Raw genomic sequence first — 20,600 nt, forward strand, 5'->3', positions numbered from 1 at the left:
GATGGAAGTCAATAGTGAAACTGAAAACAACAGCGGCTCACTAGCGCCTTTTATACAGGTGTGGTCACTGCCGGTACTGCAGTCTGAGACCAGTTATTCTCTTAAAGGTACATACACAACAATTCCTCCCCTTTTAGATGAACAGTACATAACATTCATTTAACAACTAAATGATAACTAATTACAATCACAATTACGGTTGCTAGATACATTGGTTATGTTTAAGCAATTATAAGTTCAGTCTTTGAGGAGGCTTCCTGATTCTGTCTGGATAATGCCTCTTTGGGGTATCAGGTTCTTCTGGCAATGTTGAGTCGGGATCAATGTCGTTGTTTGGTTCGTCTGCTTCCAATATTACCGGTTCTGCGGTAGCTGCAATTGGAACGTCGATTTCATTACCAGGTGTATCAGATCGTGGTGTGGAGTTGACGTTTTCCAGTGACTCTAGAGTCTCGTCAGCATGGCGTCTTACCATGCTCTCCCCAACGTCCACGGTATACATGAGAGGTCCTTGTCGTGTACAAATCGTTCCTGGCTGCCATTTCTCAGTGCGGTAGTCCCGGGCCAAAACTGGTTGACCTATCTTAAAACTCCTGGTCGGCCTTTCATTCATATTCTGAAACTGCCTGTTCTCCACATCTCTTCGGACGTTTGGCTTAACCAAATCCAAGCGGCATCGTAGTCTTCGATTGAAGAACATCATGGCTGGAGTTTGGTTGGTAACCGCATGTGTCGCATTCCGGTAGGCAAACAAGAAGTTGTCCACCTTGTGTTGTAGGGGTATATCTTCATTACACATTGCCTTGATAGCCTTCTTGAATGTTTGGACAAACCTCTCGGCCAATCCATTAGTGGCTGGATGATATGGGGCAGATGTGTAATGCTTAAGAACCTCCGGAACTCTTCAGACACAAACTGTGGTCCATTGTCAGAGCAAATCTGTTCAGGCAGCCCAACCCTAGCGAATATGGTTCGTAAAACTGTGATAGTTTTTTCCGTGGTGGTTGAGGACATTTTTATTACCTCTGGCCACTTTGAATGTGCATCCACCACAATTAAAAACATCGAGTCCATGAAGGGACCAGCAAAATCAATGTGCACCCTTTGCCATGGAGATGAGGGCCACTCCCATGGATGCAGAGGAGCTTGTGGTGGGGCGCTTTGGACCTTCTGGCATCCTGCACAGCTCTTGGTCATCTCTTCGATTTCTCTATTGATTCCCGGCCACCACACAAACGCTCTGGCTAAGTTCTTCATTTTTACCCCACCCAGATGACCCTCATTAAGCTCATTGAGCACTCTATCCGTCAACTTAGGTGGAATTACTACTCTGGATCCACACATCAAGGTTCCACTGCACACTGACAGCTGTTCTCTTCTCGGCGAAAATGCTGGCAGCAGTGGTTCGCCATGTGCTGGCCATCCCTTCACCGTTAAATCATAGACCCGTGATAGTGTCGGGCCATTCCGTGTTTCCTTTTCTATGTTTGCATTCGTCACAGGGAGACATTTGACTATGGTCGAGTGGAATAACTCCATTGGATCCATTGCAAGGTCTTCTTCTTCCACCGTCGGCAACGGTAGGTGTGACAATCGATCAGCATTCCCATGCTGTTTAGTTCCTTTGTACTCGATGTCATATTGGTGTGCCCCTAGGAAAAGGGACCACCTCTGCAGCCGTTGTGCTGTCATTATCGGTACGCCCTCCTGAGGGTTGAAAATGGAGACAAGAGGTTGATGATCGGTTAGTAGAGTAAATTTTTGACCGTGCAGGTAGTGATTGAACTTCTTAACCCCCCACACTAGGCTGAGGGCCTCTCTGTCAATCTGGGCGTAGTTACGCTCGGCAGAAGTTAACGAGCGTGACGCAAAAGCTATCGGCCTCTCTAAACCATCAAGGAATTTATGTGACAGTACCGCCCCAATGCCGTAGGGAGACGCATCACACGCCAGTCTGATCGGCAGTGCTGGGTTGTAGTGAGCCAATACTTCCCTTGACGTGATTAAGTCCTTACTCTTCTGAAAGGCCCGCTTACAATCATCGCTCCATTTCCATGCTACCCCCGTTCGTAGCAGGGCGTTCGGTGGGTGCAGAATTGTCGACAAATTCGGCAAAAACTTGTGGTAGTAATTCACCAATCCGAGGAATGACCTCAGTTGCGACACATTTTCAGGCGCTGGGGCCTTAACAACCGCTTCAATTTTGTCAGGGGACTTATGTAACCCCTCTTCATCAATCGTGTGGCCACAATACGATATCTGTTTCTTAAAAAATTCGCACTTGGGGCGGTTGGCTCGCAGCCCATGTTCCCGTAGTCTAGTGAGCACCTGTTCTAGGTTGTTAAGGTGTTCACTGTCATCTTCACCTGTCACAAGGATGTCGTCCAAGTAACACTGAGTCCCCGGAATCCCTTGCAGGATTTGTTCCATCGCTCTTTGCCATATCGCCGGAGCCGATGCTACTCCGAATACCAATCGATGATACTGGTAAAGACCTTTGTGAGTGTTTATCGTGAGATACTTCCTAGAGGACTCTTCAACCTCCATCTGCAAATATGCTTGTGCTAGGTCAATTTTTGTAAAACGCTTCCCTCCAGACAGTGAGGCGAAGATGTCTTCTATCCTTGGAAGAGGATATTGTACTGTGTGAAGGACTGGGTTCACCGTCACCTTGAAATCCCACAGACGCGAATCTTCCTTGGCTTCCCGGACTTATTGCTTAACGTTTTCTTCATGACAGGAATGATGGGTGTCGCCCACTCGCTCCAGTCTACCTTAGACAACACGCCTGCCTTCTCCAGATTCTCCAGCTCTGCCTCGACGGCTGGGCGAATTGCATATGGTACCGGTCTTGCTTTGAAAAACTTGGGAACTGCATTCTCTTCTATTTTTATCGAGGCGGTTACGCCTTTAAGCGTGCCCAGTTCTTGTTGAAATACCTCCTTGGCGTTAGCTAAGATTGTTGACAATCGTCCAGGAGTGACGTCTTCATCTTTTTTACCATCCACCGTCATTGCATGAATGGAGTGCCAATCTAAGTTTATCTTCCTGATCCATTCCCGTCCCAATAACGGTGGTCCACCATTTGGCAGTATGTAGAGATACAGTTTCTGTATTTTCTTGCCGTTGTATTCGACAGGCACCCTTATTTTTCCTCCGGGGTATACTTTTTGCCCCGTATACGTCGTCAAGACGATGGATGTCTCTCTCAAGGGTATGTGTGAAAATAGCCGCTCGTAGTCTCGTCGATTCATGACGGTTAGCGCTGATCCTGTATCCAATTCCATTTTAACTTGGGACCCTGCTATCGTGAGGGTGACCCAAATGGTTCGGTGATCCTCTTTTGTGATTACATTGTGAAGTTTGAGACAGCTTAGTCTCCTGTTCCAGGATTCACTATCGCTCATCTGGTCTTCGGAACTACTGTCCATCATCTTTTGTACTTTCTTGTACGGTTCCTTAGTAGCCTTTTTGTTGTCACTGGTCTTCTTCCCAGACCTGCAAACTCGTGCAATGTGTCCCATCTTCCCGCATTGCCTGCATATTTTGTCCTTGGACCAGCAGTCCTTCTGGTCATGGTTAGTTCTGCCGCAGCGATAACATTTTGCAAATCCCCGTGTCATTTCGTGGGTGCCGTATTCCTGTGGTTTTTGTTGAATTTCTGCAGCTCCCCTGGCTGCTGCTTCATACGATACTGCCACGCTGAAAGCCTTATCTAGTGTCAGCTCTTTCTCTGAGAGTAACTTCTTCTGTGTTCCTTCACTCAGGAGTCTACAGACAAATTTGTCCCGTAGGGTATCTGCCAGTCCTGCTCCGAACTGGCAGTGCTTTGATAGCTTGCGTAGTTCCGTAAGGTACTCAGCATTGCTCTCATCTTTATGCTGAGTTCTCCTGTGGAATTTAAATCTTTCTGCTATCAACAGCAGTGCAGGGTTTAGGTGTTCCTGTAGGACAGCAACAATTTCGTTAAAACTCTTCGCCTTCGGTTTGGCTGGAGTAATCAGGTCCCGCAATAGGCCATACGTTCTAGCACCCATTAAGTTTAGCAATATCGATGCCTTTTTCTCCTCCGCTATTTCGTTTGCCTCAAAATATACCTCGACTCTTTCCACACACGTGGTCCAGTCCTCTATTGTATTATCAAAAGCAGTGATACAGCCAGTCTTCGGCATCTTGCAAATCTAAAATGGCGCCTCCCGCGCTTTGCCTTCTTCCCCGCTGTTGCTAACGCTGCTTTCCGCGGTTCCCGTTGCAACCTGCAGCTCCTCGCGGTTTCTTGCGCGTTTAATATTTATTTTATTATTATTTTCCCGTCGTGGAACAACCCTGTGGGACTCTTGCCTCCCTCTTCGCGGGTCTATACGCAGCCCAGCTTCGTAGCACCGGCCGCGCCCTGTGTGCTCCACCCTCTCTCTCTCTTCCCGACAACGCTGCTCGGCCCCGTTGCAAACCACCCGCTCGAGTTCGCGACCGCCGCAGCCCAGGAAGGATCAGTGCACTACCTGCCACCAGCCCGATTAGCTGAAGCACCGTCGACAGGAACCAGGCCCTGCTTCCGACAGCTTCTCCAGCAATCTTCAACTCCGCAACACAGGGCGGATGCCCACGGTCGACGCCCGTTTCTACTGCCTCTTACTTTCTTTGCTTTCTGGCCTCGACCTCTGCTCACTTCGTTGTAGGAATGGATCCCAGGAGGTGGTGCAGACTGTAGGTAGGTTCGCATCTGCTCGTCGCCAGTATTACGTCCGTGAATGATTGAGACACGGACAGCAGGAGTTGAACAAAACACGTCTTTACTGATGGAAGTCAATAATGAAACTGAAAACAACAGAGGCTCACTAGCGCCTTTTATACAGGGGTGGTCACTGCCGGTACTGCAGTCTGAGACCAGCTATTCTCTTAAAGGTACATACACAACAGTATCAAACTGAGTAAATTTCAGATTCCCCCGCCACATTCTCCAAATCTTATAGCTACTGTGCGTGGAGGAAAAAAACAAACTCACAATTGTGTTTCTTGCACCACAAGGAAAGTACCATTGTATCTTCTTGATGAGGTATTCTGGGAAACAATGTACCATTGTAACTTGTTTGTGGATTTACAGTATTGTCTTACGGTAACATTTTTCATAGGATTTTGACTAATCGCTAAATTGCCCCTGTCCAGTTTTGAACCAAACTATTTTTTGTGAGAAATGCAGGAATTTCTCAAATGTAAACCAGACATTCAAAACGTTTTAAATAAAACAATAAGGATTAATAATGTTTTAGATATTTTTGGCATTAGGAACTTGTTATGATTCTACCCTTGCTGCTGGGTTATGTACTATGCTTTATATTCGTAAATTAATTAAAAACCAGCAGAGGGAGTCTTGAGCCAATGTAAAGATAGAGAAAGTGGGTATCTGTTGGAGGCAATGTAGCTGCAAAATGTTCATAGTTTAACTAGAAGCAGTGATGGATAGCTCATTGGCCCTTTGCAGAATGTCATAAAAGGCACAGAGGGTATCTATGGGCTTCTTCAAGAAGGATTCAAGCCTGGGACTGCAGCAGGAGAGTACAAACGCAGAGAAGTTATGGTGGGTTGAAGTAGGGATTGGCTGCCATAGAGTTATACAGCACAGAAAGAGGCCCTTTGGCCCATCGCGTCCATGCCGGCCATCAAGCCCTGTCTAATCTAATCCCATTTTCCAGCACTTGGTCTGTAGCCTTGTATGCTATGGCATTTCAAGTGCTCATCCAAATGCTTCTTGAATGTTGTGAGGGTTCCTGCCTCTACCACCTTTTCAGGCAGTGAGTTCCAGATTCCAACCACCCTCTGGGTGAAAAAGTTTTTCCTCAAATCCCCTCTAAACCTCCTGTCCCTTACCTTGAATCTATGCCCCCTTGTTATTGACCCCTCTACTAAGGGGAAAAGTTCCTTACTATCTACCCTATCTATGCCCCTCATAATTTTGTACACCTCAATCAGGTCCCCCCTCAGCCTTCTCTGCTCTAAGGAAAACAACCCCAGCCTGTCCAGTCTTTCTTCATAGCCAAAGCGCTCCAGCCCAGGTAACATCCTGGTAAATCTCCTCTGCACCCTCTCCAAAGCAATCACATCCTTCCTATAGTGTGGCAACCAGAACTGCACACAGCACTCCAGCTGTGGCCTTACAAGCGTTTTGTACAGCTGCATCATAACCTCCCTGCTCTTATATCCTATGCCTCGGCTAATGAAGGCAAGTATCCCATATGCCTTTTTAACCACCTTATCCACCTGTTCTGCTGCCTTCAGGGATCTATGTACATGCACACCAAGGTCCCTCTGATCCTCTGTCTTTCCTAGGGTCTTACCATTCATTGTGTATTCCCTTGCCTTGTTAGTCCTCCCAAAATGCATCACCTCACACTTTTCAGGGTTAAATTCCATTTGCCACTGTTCCGCCCATCTGACCAACCCATCCATATCGTCCTGCAGACTGAGGCTACCCTCCTCGCTATTTACCATCCCACCAATTTTCGTGTCATCTGCGAACTTACTGATCATACCTTTTACATTCACATCCAAATCATTAATGTAGACCACAAACAGCAAGGGACCCAGCACCGATCCCTACGGTACCCCACTGGACACAGGCATCCAGTCACAAAAACAACCTTCCACCAATCACCCTCTGCCTTCTGCCACTAAGCCAGTTTTGGATCCAATGTGCCAAGGCACCCTGGATCCCATGGGCTTTTACCTTCCTGACCAGTCTCCTATGCGGGACTTTATCCAAAGCCTTACTGAAATCCATGTAAACCACATCCACTGCACTACCCTCATCCACACACCTAGTCACCCCCTCTCAAAATTCAATCAAATTGGCCAGACATGATCTTCCCTTGACAAAGCCATGCTGGCTATCCCTAATTAATCCTTGCCTCTCCAAGTGGAGACCAATTCTGTCCCTCAGAATTTTTTCCAATAATTTCCCTACCACTGATGTTGGGCTCACTGGCCTGTAATTCCCTGGTTTATCCCTACTACCCTTCTTGAATAATGGTACTATGTTAGCTGTTCTCCAGTCCTCTGGCACCTTCCCTGTGGCCAGAGAGGTTCTGAAAATTTGTGTCAGAGCCCCTGCAATCTCCTCCTTTGCCTCACATAGTAGCCTGGGATACATCTCGTCCGGGCCTGGGGATTTATCCACTTTTAAGCCCGCTAAAACTGCTAGTACCTCCTCCCTCTTGATGCTAATATGTTCAAGTATATCACAGTCCCCCTGCCCGATTTCTATGTCTACATCGTCCTTCTCCATAGTGAACACAGATGCAAAAAATTCATTTAAAACCCCACCTACATCATCTGGCTCTACACACAGCTTGCCACTTTGGTCCCTAATGGGCCCTACTCTTTCCCTAGTTATCCTCTTGCCCTTAATATACTTATGGCCTAGTAGTTATGGTACTGGACCAGCAACACAGAGGTCACAACTTCAGAATCCCAATCTGGCAATTTTTTGACCAACAGTGGCAAATTGTGATTAAAACTGACAACTTGTTGTAAAACCCCAACTAGTTCACTGGTGTTCTTCAGGGCAGGGTATCTGCCACCACCACCCATCTGGCCTGCTTGTAACACCAATCCCACACTACGTGGTTGACTCTTAATGCCCTTGGCACAACCAATGATGGACAGTAAGTACTGCCATGCCAGTGTCCCCCATATCCCAAGAACAAATAAATAGAAGTATCTGAGAGGAGAGAAATTAAAAATGGCATAGCCAGGTGACAGGAAGAGAAGGGAACGAGAGGGAAAAGGGGATATAAGTAACGGGATCAGGTCTGTAGTGGTAGCCAATATGCATACGTGAATGGACAGAAAAGAAGTTCAAAATGACAGAGATGAGGTGAGACATGTTGCAGTCGTAAAGGGAGGACATTGAAAAGACAATATGAAATAGCCCAAAGTTAAAGTTTGAGGCCCTTTGGTGGGAAGAAGCTGGTTTGTGGTCAGCTTGTGGTGTCGATAAACCAATATCCAGGTTCAGAGTCAGTTGTGGAGCAGGAGTGGATCCAGGAGCTATTCAAGGAGCAGAGCATCAGCAGCGACATTAGTGAAGGTTGTGCAGTGCAATCGGAGCGCTGAGGAGCCGCGAGTCAACCATGAGTCAGCAGAGGTGTGTAGTGGCTTCAGCTGTTGGCAGTCCACACCAGTGAATGCATGAACCTGCAGGGGAGCAAGGAGCAGTGGGAATGAAACCCTGGGGCCAAGAACAGGGAGGGTGAAGTGTAAATCTATTACAGTCGTCTGAGCATTCATGGGAAAAACTGCCTTTAGTGTCTCCGGCATGGGGAACTCCGCTACAGATGAAAAGCAGAGGCCAGACAGGACTGATTTTAACAAGGAGTTATGGAAGAGGTGGACATGGATCTGGGGAAATAACATATTTGAAGACATTAGAAAGGAAAAGGAGTTTAGAATGGTGTCCTGACGAGCAACCTTCACAGATAGTTTTCAGTAAAAATAGTGACACAGTAAAGAGCTCCAGTATATACTTTGTTGGCAGTGAATGAATGAGAGAATAGGATAACAAGGGCACCCTCTACTATCTCTCTTCCCAGGAGTTTTAGGGCTTCTTCCTCATACAGGATTAGAGTTCTGAAGTTAGGGATCCATCTCCCATAGCTGTTCACTCTGTTTTAATGGGTTGTCTTCTCCTGCAAACAAAGTAAAAGTAAAAAAAATTCCAATTGTCAAAATGACATGCAATAATATCCAAGTGTCAGCATGCAACTCATCGTGGATGTGATAGCATGTTCATACAACATGTTTGAATTCCTCCAGTCCAGCCTCCACTCTTCATACAGCACTGAAATGATCCTTGGCCAAAGTCATGAATGACATTCTCTGTGACTGACTGTGATGAAATATTTCCATTCATCACTGCCTGTGACTGAGATCGGTTTCAGTGTCATTTCCCTTCCCCCAGACCTCATTGTATTGTGTACTGGAATGTGCTGTATTGTATACTGGAATGTGCTGGAATGTGCTGTGTGTAGGGCTCCGCCCATACCTGGCCCCGTTTGTAAGCTAGCTTCAGTCTAGCCCCAATCTCCAGAAGGACGACATCTCTCTCGCTTACGTGTTTCGTTCTAAGTTAATAAAAGCCTTGTTTTGTTCTGCTACCTTCGAGTCTCGGAATCATTGAGGCACATCAATTTTATTAACTTATTTTTTCAACACTATGGATCAACTCCTGAAACCCGAACGTTTGGATTTGGATCAACATGCTCCGGACGCATCAGCACGCTTCGGACACTGGTTTGAGTGTATGGAATTCTTCCTGGACAATTCCGCAGCCGTCAAAGACGCTACGGACGCTGCAAGGATGAGACTCGGAATTCTGCGGAATTGGGTAAGCCATCGGGTTTACCCCCTCATCCAAGACGCCGAGACGTACCTGGCCGCCTGCGACATCTTAAAGGCGCATTACCAGCAGCCTACGAATGAGGTGTATGCTAGGCACCTGCTCGCCACCCGCGCACAGCGACCAGGGGAATCGGTGGAGGAGTTCCTAAGCACCCTGAAAATGCTTGGCAAAGACTGCAAGTGCCGAGATGTAAAAGCCGCGGTGTACACTGACGAGCTTGTTCGCGATGCCTTCATCACAGGCCTCAGCTCCACTTACATCCGGCAAAGACTGCTGGAAAAAACAGGGTTGGACCTGAAACAGGCTGCGGACACCGCGCGATCCCTGGATGTGGCCCAGAGAAACTCGGACGCCTACTCTTCAGCCCGCGCCGTCCACGCCGCCACGTGTGCACCGAGGGCGCCGCCATCTTGGAAGGCATCTTCCCCGCCCGACAGCCCGACACCGGCTGGGCCCCGCTCTCCCCCCAGAAGCCCTACGACAGCCGCGACACGTCAGGGACACAACTGCTACTTCTGCGGGCAGCCAAAGCACACCAGAAACCTGTGCCCGGCGAAAGGCACCACCTGCTTTAAGTGCGGTAAGAAGGGGCACTTCGGGAAGGTGTGCAGAGGGAACCCCGCCGGAAAACCCGCCACCGCCGCGTGTGCGCCGTGGGAGCGGCCATCTTGGACGCCATCTTGCCCGACCTCGTGGGGTCCGCCATCTTGTGAGCAGACAGCGTGGATGCCATCTTGTATCGATCAGGGCCCTACAGTGGCATCGGTCACAGTGGACCAGACCAGGCCGCACCCGCTATCCAGATCAATGGTGGACATCGAGGTAAACGGGTGCCGGGTTAAATGCTTAATTGACAGTGGAAGCACGGAGAGCTTTATCCACCCAGAACTGGCACAACAACTCTCCCTAAAGGTGGTCCCTACTCAGGGTACCATCTCTATGGCTGACAAAACCCAGACATCGACCATTCTGGGTTACTGCACGGTACAATTGTGCGTTAACGGAACTGTATATGATAATTTTAAAGTATTAATCATGAAGAACCTATGTGCGAGCGTGATCTTGGGCCTGGATTTCCAGTGCAACCACCAAAGCATCACGCTCAAGTACGGTGGGTCCCAGCCGCCCCTCACAGTGTGCGGTCTGGCTACCCTGAAGGTAAAGCCGCCTTCGCTATTCGCGAACCTTACCCCTAACTGCCGGCCAATAGCGACCAAAAGCAGGAGGTACAGCTGGGAGGACAGGCGGTTCATCGCAACCGAGGTAGACAGGCTCCTGAAAGAGCGCATTATTGAACGCAGCAACAGCCCGTGGCGCGCCCAAGTGGTAGTGGTAAGGGGTAGCGAGAAGAAACGGATGGTGATCGACTATAGTCAAACGATCAACAGGTACACCCTACTAGACGCCTACCCGCTACCCCGCATATCAGAAATGGTGAACCAAATCGCCCAATACCGGGTGTTCTCCACCATCGACCTCAAGTCAGCGTACCACCAGCTCCCTATCAGACCAGAGGACCGCCCGTACACCACCTTCGAGGCGAACGGACGCCTCTACCAATTCCTCAGAGTCCCCTTTGGGGTGACGAATGGGGTCTCGGTCTTCCAGAGGGAGATGGACCGCATGGTCGATGACCACCACTTGCAGGCAACCTTCCCCTACCTCGACAACGTCACCATCTGCGGTCACAACCAGCAGGATCACGACTTGAACCTCGAGAGGTTCCTGAAAACCGCACAAAAACTCAACCTCACCTACAACGAGGACAAGTGCATTTACAACACCACGCGCCTCTGCATACTAGGCAGCGTGGTGGAGAATGGGGAAATCGGACCAGACCCCGACCGATTGCGCCCCCTACGGGAGCTGCCCCTGCCCAACACTCCCAAAGCCCTGAAAAGATGCCTGGGGTTATTTTCTTATTATTCCCAATGGGTCCCCAACTACTCCGACAAAGCCCACCCCCTCTTGAAAGCATCCTCTTTCCCGCTCTCTGCTGAGGCCCACGCCGCCTTCAAAAGCATTAAGCAGGATATTGAGCGGGCCACGCTACAGGCAGTGGACGAGAACACTCCATTTCAAGTGGAAAGTGATGCGCCTGACTTCGCCTTGGCGGCCACCCTCAACCAGGCGGGGCGGCCCGTAGCTTTCTTCTCGAGGACCCTCCAAGGGCCCGAGATCAGACACTCCTCCGTGGAAAAGGAGGCCCAAACCATCGTGGAGGCAGTGCGCCACTGGCGCCACTACCTAGCCGGCAAACGCTTCACCCTACTTTCCGACCAGCGGTCGGTAGCGTTTATGTTCAATAATAAACAGAGGGGGAAGATTAAAAATGATAAGATTCTTAGGTGGCGGATCGAGCTCTCCACCTTCGAGTACGACATCATTTACCGGCCAGGGGCCCTTAACGAATCCCCTGACGCCCTCTCACGAGGGATGTGTGCCAGCGCCACCGGGGATCGGCTACAGACCCTCCACAACGACCTCTGCCACCCAGGGGTCACGCGGCTGTTCCACTTCATAAAGTCCCGTAACTTACCCTACTCGATTGAGGAAGTTCGGTCCCTGACCAGGAACTGCCGCACTTGCGCTGAGTGCAAGCCTCGGTTCTACCGCCCAGATAGAGCCCACTTAATCAAAGCTACACGGCCCTTTGAGCGGCTCAGCTTAGATTTCAAGGGCCCCCTCCCGTCCGTCGACCGCAATGTTTACTTCCTGAACATTGTGGACGAATACTCCCGGTTCCCATTCGCCTTCCCCTGCCCAGACATGACCAGCGCCACGGTCATTAAATGCCTCAACAGCCTGTTCTGCCTGTTCGGTATGCCGAGCTACATCCATACGGATAGGGGGGCGTCCTTCATGAGTGAAGAGCTACGCCAGTACATGCTGTCCAGGGGGATCGCCACGAGCCGTACCACCAGCTACAACCCCCGGGGTAACGGCCAAGTGGAGCGAGAGAACGGGACAGTATGGAAAGCAGTCACTCTAGCTCTAAGGACCAAGGGCCTCCCTATCTCCCGCTGGCAGGAAGTCCTCTTGGATGTGCTCCATTCGATACGGTCGCTATTGTGTACGGCCACTAATACCACGCCTCATGAACGAATGTTTGTCTTTCCCCGGAAATCCACCTCAGGCGTATCCATGCCGTCATGGCTCTCCACCCCAGGTCCGGTACTCGTGCGAAGGCATGTGAGGGGCCACAAGACGGACCCTCTCGTGGAGCCAGTACACCTACTCCACGCCAACCCCCAATACGCATATGTCCGGCACGCTGACGGAAGGGAGGACACCGTGTCCATAAAAGACGTCGCCCCAGCCGGCATCGACAACAACCACGGCAATAGCGGCAACGACGATCACAGCAACTCTTACCCACCCACTACTCTTTCATCACCCCCGGAAGAACACCGACCAACGGCACCCCCACCAACTACCCCTTCAACAACCCTGGCGGCACCCCCGGCAGAGACCCAGGAGGCTACCGGGGACACCCAGCCGACACCCGCGGCACCGCAACAGCCACGTCGGTCGCAGAGGACTATCAAACCCCCGAACAGACTAAATCTATAGAAGGGGTGAATGTGATGAAATATTTCCATTCATCACTGCCTGTGACTGAGATCGGTTTCAGTGTCATTTCCCTTCCCCCAGACCTCATTGTATTGTGTACTGGAATGTGCTGTATTGTATACTGGAATGTGCTGGAATGTGCTGTGTGTAGGGCTCCGCCCATACCTGGCCCCGTTTGTAAGCTAGCTTCAGTCTAGCCCCAATCTCCAGAAGGACGACATCTCTCTCGTTTACGTGTTTCGTTCTAAGTTAATAAAAGCCTTGTTTTGTTCTGCTACCTTCGAGTCTCGGAATTATTGAGGCACATCACTGACCATGGTGCATTGATCCTTTTTGTCCCCAATCTTCCACATTGTTCGATATGGTTGACCATGTCATCCTCCTCCAATGCCTTTCCTCCGTCATCCAGCTCCATGGAACTGCCCTTGCATGGTACCATTCCTTCCTATCTTAATGCACCTGGTGCATCTCCATCAATAGCTTCTGTTCTTTCCCCACGTTCCAAGGTCCCCAAAGAATCTACCCTTGCCCCCTCCTCTTCCTTATCTATATGCTGTTCCTTGGTGACATAATCTGCAGGCACAGGATTAGCTTTCACACATGCACTGATGATACCAAGCTCCACAACTTGCCTCGACTGCCTCTGTACTGCCAGACAGTTTGGCCAACATCAAGACTTATGTGAGTCTCAAGTTCCTCCAGTTCAACATCAAAAAGACCAAAACCATCACCTTCAGTCCTTGCCACAAACTCCACTGTCTTGCCACTAACTTAATCCCTCTCCCCAGCCATTCTATCAGGTTGAACCAAAACGTTTCCCAACATTGATGTCTTGTTCAAGCTTGAGCTGAACTTTAAATACTGCATATTATCTATCACCACCACTGCTTACTTTCATTTCCACATCATTGGCCACCTCTACCCTACCTCAGCCTCTCCACTGATGAAAGTACTGCTTATGGGAACTGTCTTTACACTGTGAATACAATTTAAAAATGCTATAAGAAAGCCCAGTTGGAGCACTGCATGACTAATCAAATTTTAATTGGATAAGCGTAAATAGAAAAAAAAAATAGGAGCAGGAGTAGGTCATTCAACCCTTCGAGCCTGCTCCGCCATTCAATATGATCATGGCTGATCCTCTATCTCAATACCACATTCCCGCTCTCTCCCCATACCCCTTGATGCCTTTTGTATCTAGAAATCTATCTCCTTCTTAAATATATTCAGTATAATATTATGTTCTCCACCAATATGAGATCATCTGCTAATTCTTAGCTGCTGGGAACCATTTTTTAAATTTGTTCTTGGAATGTAGGCAACAGTGGAAAGGCAGTATTTTGCCCCATCCCCCGCCCTTGCAGAGGACGCTAAGTATCAACCTCATAGTGCTACATAGGTGTCCATGGCCCAGTGGTAGCACTCCCGCCTCTGATTCAGGAGGTTGTGGGTTCATAGTGCCACTCCAGAGATTTGATCACATAATCTCAGCTGACAGTCTCAGTGCAGTACTGAAGGAGTGCTGCACTTGTTGCAGGTGCCATCTTTCGGATGAGATGTTAAACCAAGATGTTAGGTAAGGGTATCGGGATACGAAGCAAAAGCAGGTAAATGGAGTTGAGGTACAGATCAGGCCTTTGATCTAAATAAATGGCGGAATAGACTCGAGAGGCTGAATGGCCTACTCCTGTTCCTATGAGTCCTCATCCCTGTAAAGTGAGCAGAATCCAAGTCTTGATCAGTTCTGCTGAGTCCGAGAGTTTGGATAATTTTGTATTTGATTAAAATGTCAGACTTAGCAAGGCTAGCACGTGAACGTGACTAAATGGGGTTTATGGCAAAATAGAAATACAAGTCAAAATACCTTTATTTAACATCATTGTTAATCAATACTAATGAGCTTGTAACATTTGCTGTCAATATCAGGCTTCTTCGTGATCACTTTCATTAAAATATTGAATAGAACAATCTTGTATTGATGATGTCATCAAGTCCATAACCTTTCGTTTGGGATTCTCTTCTAAATCTGTCTTTATTGCACCTGTGTTTGCTAGCTTCCATTCTAGCTCTGAAACAATAAGAACATTAGTAGTGCTGTACATTAACTTGGACATTAGCCATGTCTTATGGTATTCCATTTGGGATTGGGAATCAAAATCACTATTTGACAATTTAGAGTACTTTTATAGTTTTAGACTATTATAGTAAGACTAATATTTTGTTTTATATCATTATAAAAGATTGGTAGAACAAGCCACTGGGATCAGCAGGATGTATGTACAAACATTATAAATAGCTGAGTCTTAAGCTCCATTATACAATGCTTTTGAAGTCAATGCCAAGCCAAGATTGTTCTCACTTTGGAACCAAAAGTGCAATATCGTTTTGCTGAGGCACATGTAATCTCCATTACAGTGATGTGAATGACACTATCTCTAAGGGATGTTGCTGCATAATTTTTGTTTCATTTTGACAGACGTGATAAAACAACAGCCTATACAACAACCACACACAAACCTAACCTTGTTGTAAAATTATACGCTAGCTCAAGTTCTGCCATCCTATTTTCTTCTGACTAAAAATGATAGAATTTCAATCATCTTTAGTGAAAATGATATTTTTTGTAAATAATTAACACTTGTCAAAAAATTCCTAAGCTTTTTAATATAATATTAATCTCCTTAGGTGGTATGTAGACTAATTTACTTTTATTTATTCTTTGAATTAGGGTTACACTAACAATGCAGCATTTATTGCCCATCCCTAGTTACTCTGAGGGCATTAGGAATCAACCACGTAGTGTGGGACTAGAGTCACGTATAGGTCAGACCTATAGCGGGCCTCCTTTGATTAAAGGGCATTAGGGAACCAATTGGGGTTTTACGACAATCTGGCTGCCTTTATGGTCATTTTTAGCAGAATTAGCCATTAAAGCATCAAAATTTGTCAACAAAGATCCAAATAGTCAGGAGGAATTACAATAATTCTAAACAGTAGGCGTATTGCTCTGTGCCGTACTGTTCCAGCATAGTGACCATGAGTGATATGCTCTGTAAGAAACTGTTCTGGCATGGGTTACCATAAATGATATGATCTCTAATAAACTGTTCTGATGTGGTTGACATGAAAAATGTGCTTTGAACGATGCTGTTTTCATTTGGTTACCATAAGTGATATTCTCTGGTCTATGCTGTTTCTTGTGGCTACAAATAGGGGCTAGCACAATGCAAGGAAGCCTCCAAAAATTGTCTTTGTTCAGAAATTTCTAATCATAGAATAACTAATATTCTGTTTTAGAATAAATTCCCCACAACTTGAGAGCCTGGCTGTTGTATGTGGGACTGACCTGAAAACACAATGGCCCGTATTTTCCGATGCCTACGGGTGTGTACGCGCTGTGTACACACCCATAGGGACATCGGAAATGCCGGATTCAGGCTTGCGAAGCCCATGCGCTGAAAACCGGCATTTCTGATCTGTCAAGAATCCTCCTGACAGATTGGATGCCTACCCTGGAGATGGGCCTCTGCGGGTGGAGAGTTCCGCTTTCTGCAGAACCCCTGCCCGCTGAAAACACTTAAAGATCTTACACCTGGTAAAAGCAGGTAAAAGCCTGGTAAAGCAAAGTTGATGACATTTTCCAATTTGGGGTGAGAGCAGGAAGCGGCACCGATACAGTGAATATGGGCATTGGAGTATTGTCTGGTCTGCAAGCTAATACAATTAACATAAAGTCTGTCCTCCATTCTGCTTTACATATTGGTTTAGTGACCTAGTGACCCGCATCACCTGAATGAGCAGGTTGTTATAGCTCTACATTCTCCACTGTGGAGCAAGGCTTTGGCTTACTGGAAGCATTCCTGCCTCTGAGTCAGGAAGTGTAGGGGTTCGAACCCTGCTTCCAGACAGTTCCAGCGAGTGGAGACTAGAGCTCTGGCTTTGAATTCTGGGTTGACATCCAGATACTTCTGTCTGATGGGTGAGTGGATTGTAGGAGCCCATAAATCCCTTCTGCCATATAGGACAAATCACCCTCTGAAATGTTGGGAGCAATTTTCATGTTGCATGTATGTCGAGCGAGCCCATCTGATGATGTGGCTGGAGGTCAAAACCATTTTGTTGATCAGGCCTCATTTTGATATTCATGGAGAGCTGTCAGCACTATAGGCAACTTGCCCATTGAGGTGCAAGTATTCCAGTAGGGCTGCCACTATTTAAAGGCCGCCTGCATTTCTTAAAGAGCGGGTGCAATTTTTGTTCGGCGAACTTTGCAGTTATTTTTGCCAAGCACAGGAGAAGATAACTACAGTCCCTGTACCCAGGTTTTCAGATGGTGCTGTGGAGGTTCTGGTGGAACACGATGTGCCCAATCAAATTGTAATGGAGAGGGATGGCTGTCAATGTCAATGCAAGCAGCATAGCTCCCAGGACCTGGGGGCACTACTGCAAGAAGTTCAATGACCTCATGAGAGCTGAAAAGGTCTCACTCACATCTCTCTTACTCTGCACAGCCCTACACCACTGTATTTTATCCCCAGCATTATCAATCATCCTTGTTTCCCATGCCTCTCCTCCAATGACAGCAGCACACTTCGCTGCACCTCTTTCTGCTTCCTCTCGCACACTCAACACCTGTTACTGCTCTTCTTCCTCACACCTGTTGCTTCTTACTGTCAGCATGCACGTTATGTTAAGTTGCCTCCCACATCTTCACAATCCTTGGGGCACACACTAAACTACTCCCACTCCTATTGTAGGACAAGCTGGCAAGATCTGGAGAAGGTTCATCGACAGTACAAGTGCTCATGCTAATGGAGGAGGCCGCAATTGGTATTATTGCCAGAGGGAGGACAAGCAGTGTGGTAGATGGTGAGGCTGGAGGACATGCACAGCAGGGTGTTTGGCCATTTCCCTTCTCTTCATATAATGGACTTTCACCCTCACTCACTCTGCAGGACAAGGTGGTGATGCATAGCGCTGTCACACAGCTGCTATTGCTTACCCTTGACTACCTGCTAACCCTTGTCCTTTTCCTCTCTTTACAGATACATCAGAGGTCCCAGGCCAAGCTGCAGCAGATGCTGAGATGGGAAACCCTCCCAAAGAAGTAGCATCACTTTCTCCGACCTTAACAAGCACCATTTCAGAAATTAGCACCACGTGTACTCTAGATAGTGAGGTACAGGGGTTTGTAATGGGTGAGTCACCAAGCACAAATGTACAGGAGCAAGTGCAGGTGGAAAGAACAGCCAGGAAGCAGCTCCCCAGAGGGATGTTCGCATCCTAACTGCTGCAGAGGACAGGTGAACGTAATGCCACATGTGTGCAGTCAATGGGCTGGATTTTCAATGGGCCGTGGAGGCGTGATTGGAGGCGTGTGGGGGGTTAAAATGGCGAAAACTGGCGGGCGGGACCTCCCCACCTGGTTCCCGACTCCGAGCAACTTTAACTCAGTCGAGTCTAATGGTCCCGACTCCGTCCCGCCTCCAACAGGCGGGATAGGTCGTTAAGGCCCTTAACAAGCACTAAATAGCCTCTATAATCCTATTTTGAAAGGCCCTTGCGAATTTAACCCTTTTCCCACATGAAACACACCTAGTGGGAAACACGATGGTGAAACCTGGCGGGAGCACAATTGGATTGCTGACTATCAGCTGCAGGTCAACCATTAAAGAGGAGATTTGATCAGCCATCATTTGCAGGTGGCATCACTTTGTTGTCTCAGGTCTGGGGGAACTTTTAGAAGGCATAACCACAGCTGTGGAAGTTTGAAGCCTGACACCCATCTCCAGTGTGACCTCCTGGGAAACCCCTCTCACCAACCTCACTGAGCACTTCCTCAACTGAGGCATATACCAGAAGCATGGAAGTCATTTATTTCCTTCCCTTCTGGGCATTAGATGAGCTCGAGCACCAGCCTCGGCACCAGCAGAACCAGGAACAACAGCAGCACCAATGGCAGCAGCAGCAACAGGAGCGCCAGGCTGCTGCTCACCCACCTGAAGCTGCACAGGCCAGAAGGGGCCAGCGCTTGGAAGCCCGACGGCGCAGGAGAAACCCCCCAACAGACATAGGGTCAGCTACCTCAACATATCTGAGCAGCAGTGCCAAAGGCGGCTCCGACTTTTGCGAGAGGTAGTGAGTGACATCTGCGCAATGCTGCAACAATACCTGCAGCCCAGAGGACCAGGTGGACAAGCCTTACCAATGGCCGTCAAAATCACCACCACACTCAACTTTTTTGCCTCAGGCTCATTCCAGGGATCAGCAGCAGACATCAGCGGCATCTCCCAGGCGACCGCACACACTTGCATCACGTAGGTAACCGATGCCCTCTTTGCCATTGCGCACAATCACATCCATTTCACCAAGGATCGAGCAAGTGTCACAGCGCGAGTGGTTGGATTAGCTAATCTGGCAGGCTTTCCAAGGGTACAGGGCGTTGTTGACTGCACACATGTGGCCCTTAAGGCACCCCATCGCAATCCAGGTATTTTTGTCAACCGCAAGGGCTTCCACTCCCTTAATGTTCAGCTGGTGTGTGACCACAAGAAGGAAATTTTGCATGTTTGTACCAAGTACCCTGGCAGTTGCCATGACTCCTTCATACTGCGCCAGTCTAGTGTGCCTCCACTATTCAGTCCACCAGACCAACTTAATGGATGGCTACTTGGAGACAAGGGCTATCCCCTGAGAACGTGGCTAATGATGTCGTTGAGGAGCCCATCCAACGAAGTTGAGGAGAGCTACAACTCCAGCCACATGTCCACCAGAGCCATAATCGAGCAAACCATTGGTTTGCTGAAGATGCGCTTCAGATGCCTGGATAGATCCGGTGGAGCCCTGCAGTACTCAGCAGCCAGGGTCTCCAGAATCATCATGGTTTGCTGTGCACTTCACAACATGGCACAGCATCATGGCTTGCAGATTCCTGAGGACCAAGTGGCTCCTTACATACCCTCCTCAGATGAGGAGGAGGAGTGCGAAAACGAACATCCTGCAGAGGCCCATCAACCAGCGGCAGCATTACGTGAGAACATTGCTGCCCGGGATGCAAGGAACGCAATCATCTTGGCCAGATTTGCCTAGCCTAGCCGATCAAGCACTTTTGCCTCGCAGCTTCTTGCCTGAGCATCGACAATGGCCAAGCCCCTGCTGATTCCTAGCTATTTGACCAGCATACTGACAGTTGTAAGTAATCCTAAGCCCTCAATGTGAAAGTCCCATTCACAAAATGACACACACCACAACTGCAACAGTTGCCATCAGAATTTTTATGTACAAGAACCAACTGATGGCATTTTTACAATAAACACAACATTTCACCTAAGTGACTACCCTTGTGACTATTTGTGCAGAATTTTCCTCTTACGCGTGCTGCTACGTGGTGCCTCCCCTGTGGCTTCAGCAGATGTGGAGGCCCCTTGCTCACTTTGCTGCTGCTCTTGTCTCGACAACTTTGGCAGGCGTCCTATGGGATTGCGAGCCTGTGAGGGCTCATCAACAGTCTGCTGCTCCTGCGGCTGTGCAGGGGTTGAGACGCCTATCTCACTTGGATGTGGACTCCGGTGGAGCTCTGACCAAGGGCTCTGCAGTGGTATGGAAGTGTGTGCGCTTGGAGAGGAGCCCC

The 20,600-nt window shown here is 48.4% G+C and overlaps 1 protein-coding gene across 2 annotated transcripts in view; it reads right to left on the minus strand.

Moving 5' to 3' along the window:
* Positions 1-14,819: 14,819 nt before the first annotated feature.
* The window catches only part of LOC147123288 (phosducin-like protein 2), an 84,112-nt gene continuing 78,331 nt past the window's right edge, over positions 14,820-20,600 (minus strand). The window contains exon 7 of one of the 2 annotated variants that reach the window (XM_086004274.1): positions 14,820-15,038. In XM_086004274.1, the coding sequence (XP_085860400.1) occupies positions 14,893-15,038 (146 nt within the window). In that variant the 3' untranslated portion in view covers positions 14,820-14,892. The remainder of the gene's footprint in view (positions 15,039-20,600) is intronic. The other variant, XM_086004270.1, reaches the window with a different exon arrangement.

The sequence above is a fragment of the Somniosus microcephalus genome, chromosome 2 (assembly GCF_052327205.1).
Source record: "Somniosus microcephalus isolate GS21.2 chromosome 2, FLI_Smic_1.0, whole genome shotgun sequence".
NCBI classification, from domain to species: Eukaryota; Metazoa; Chordata; class Chondrichthyes; order Squaliformes; family Somniosidae; genus Somniosus; species Somniosus microcephalus.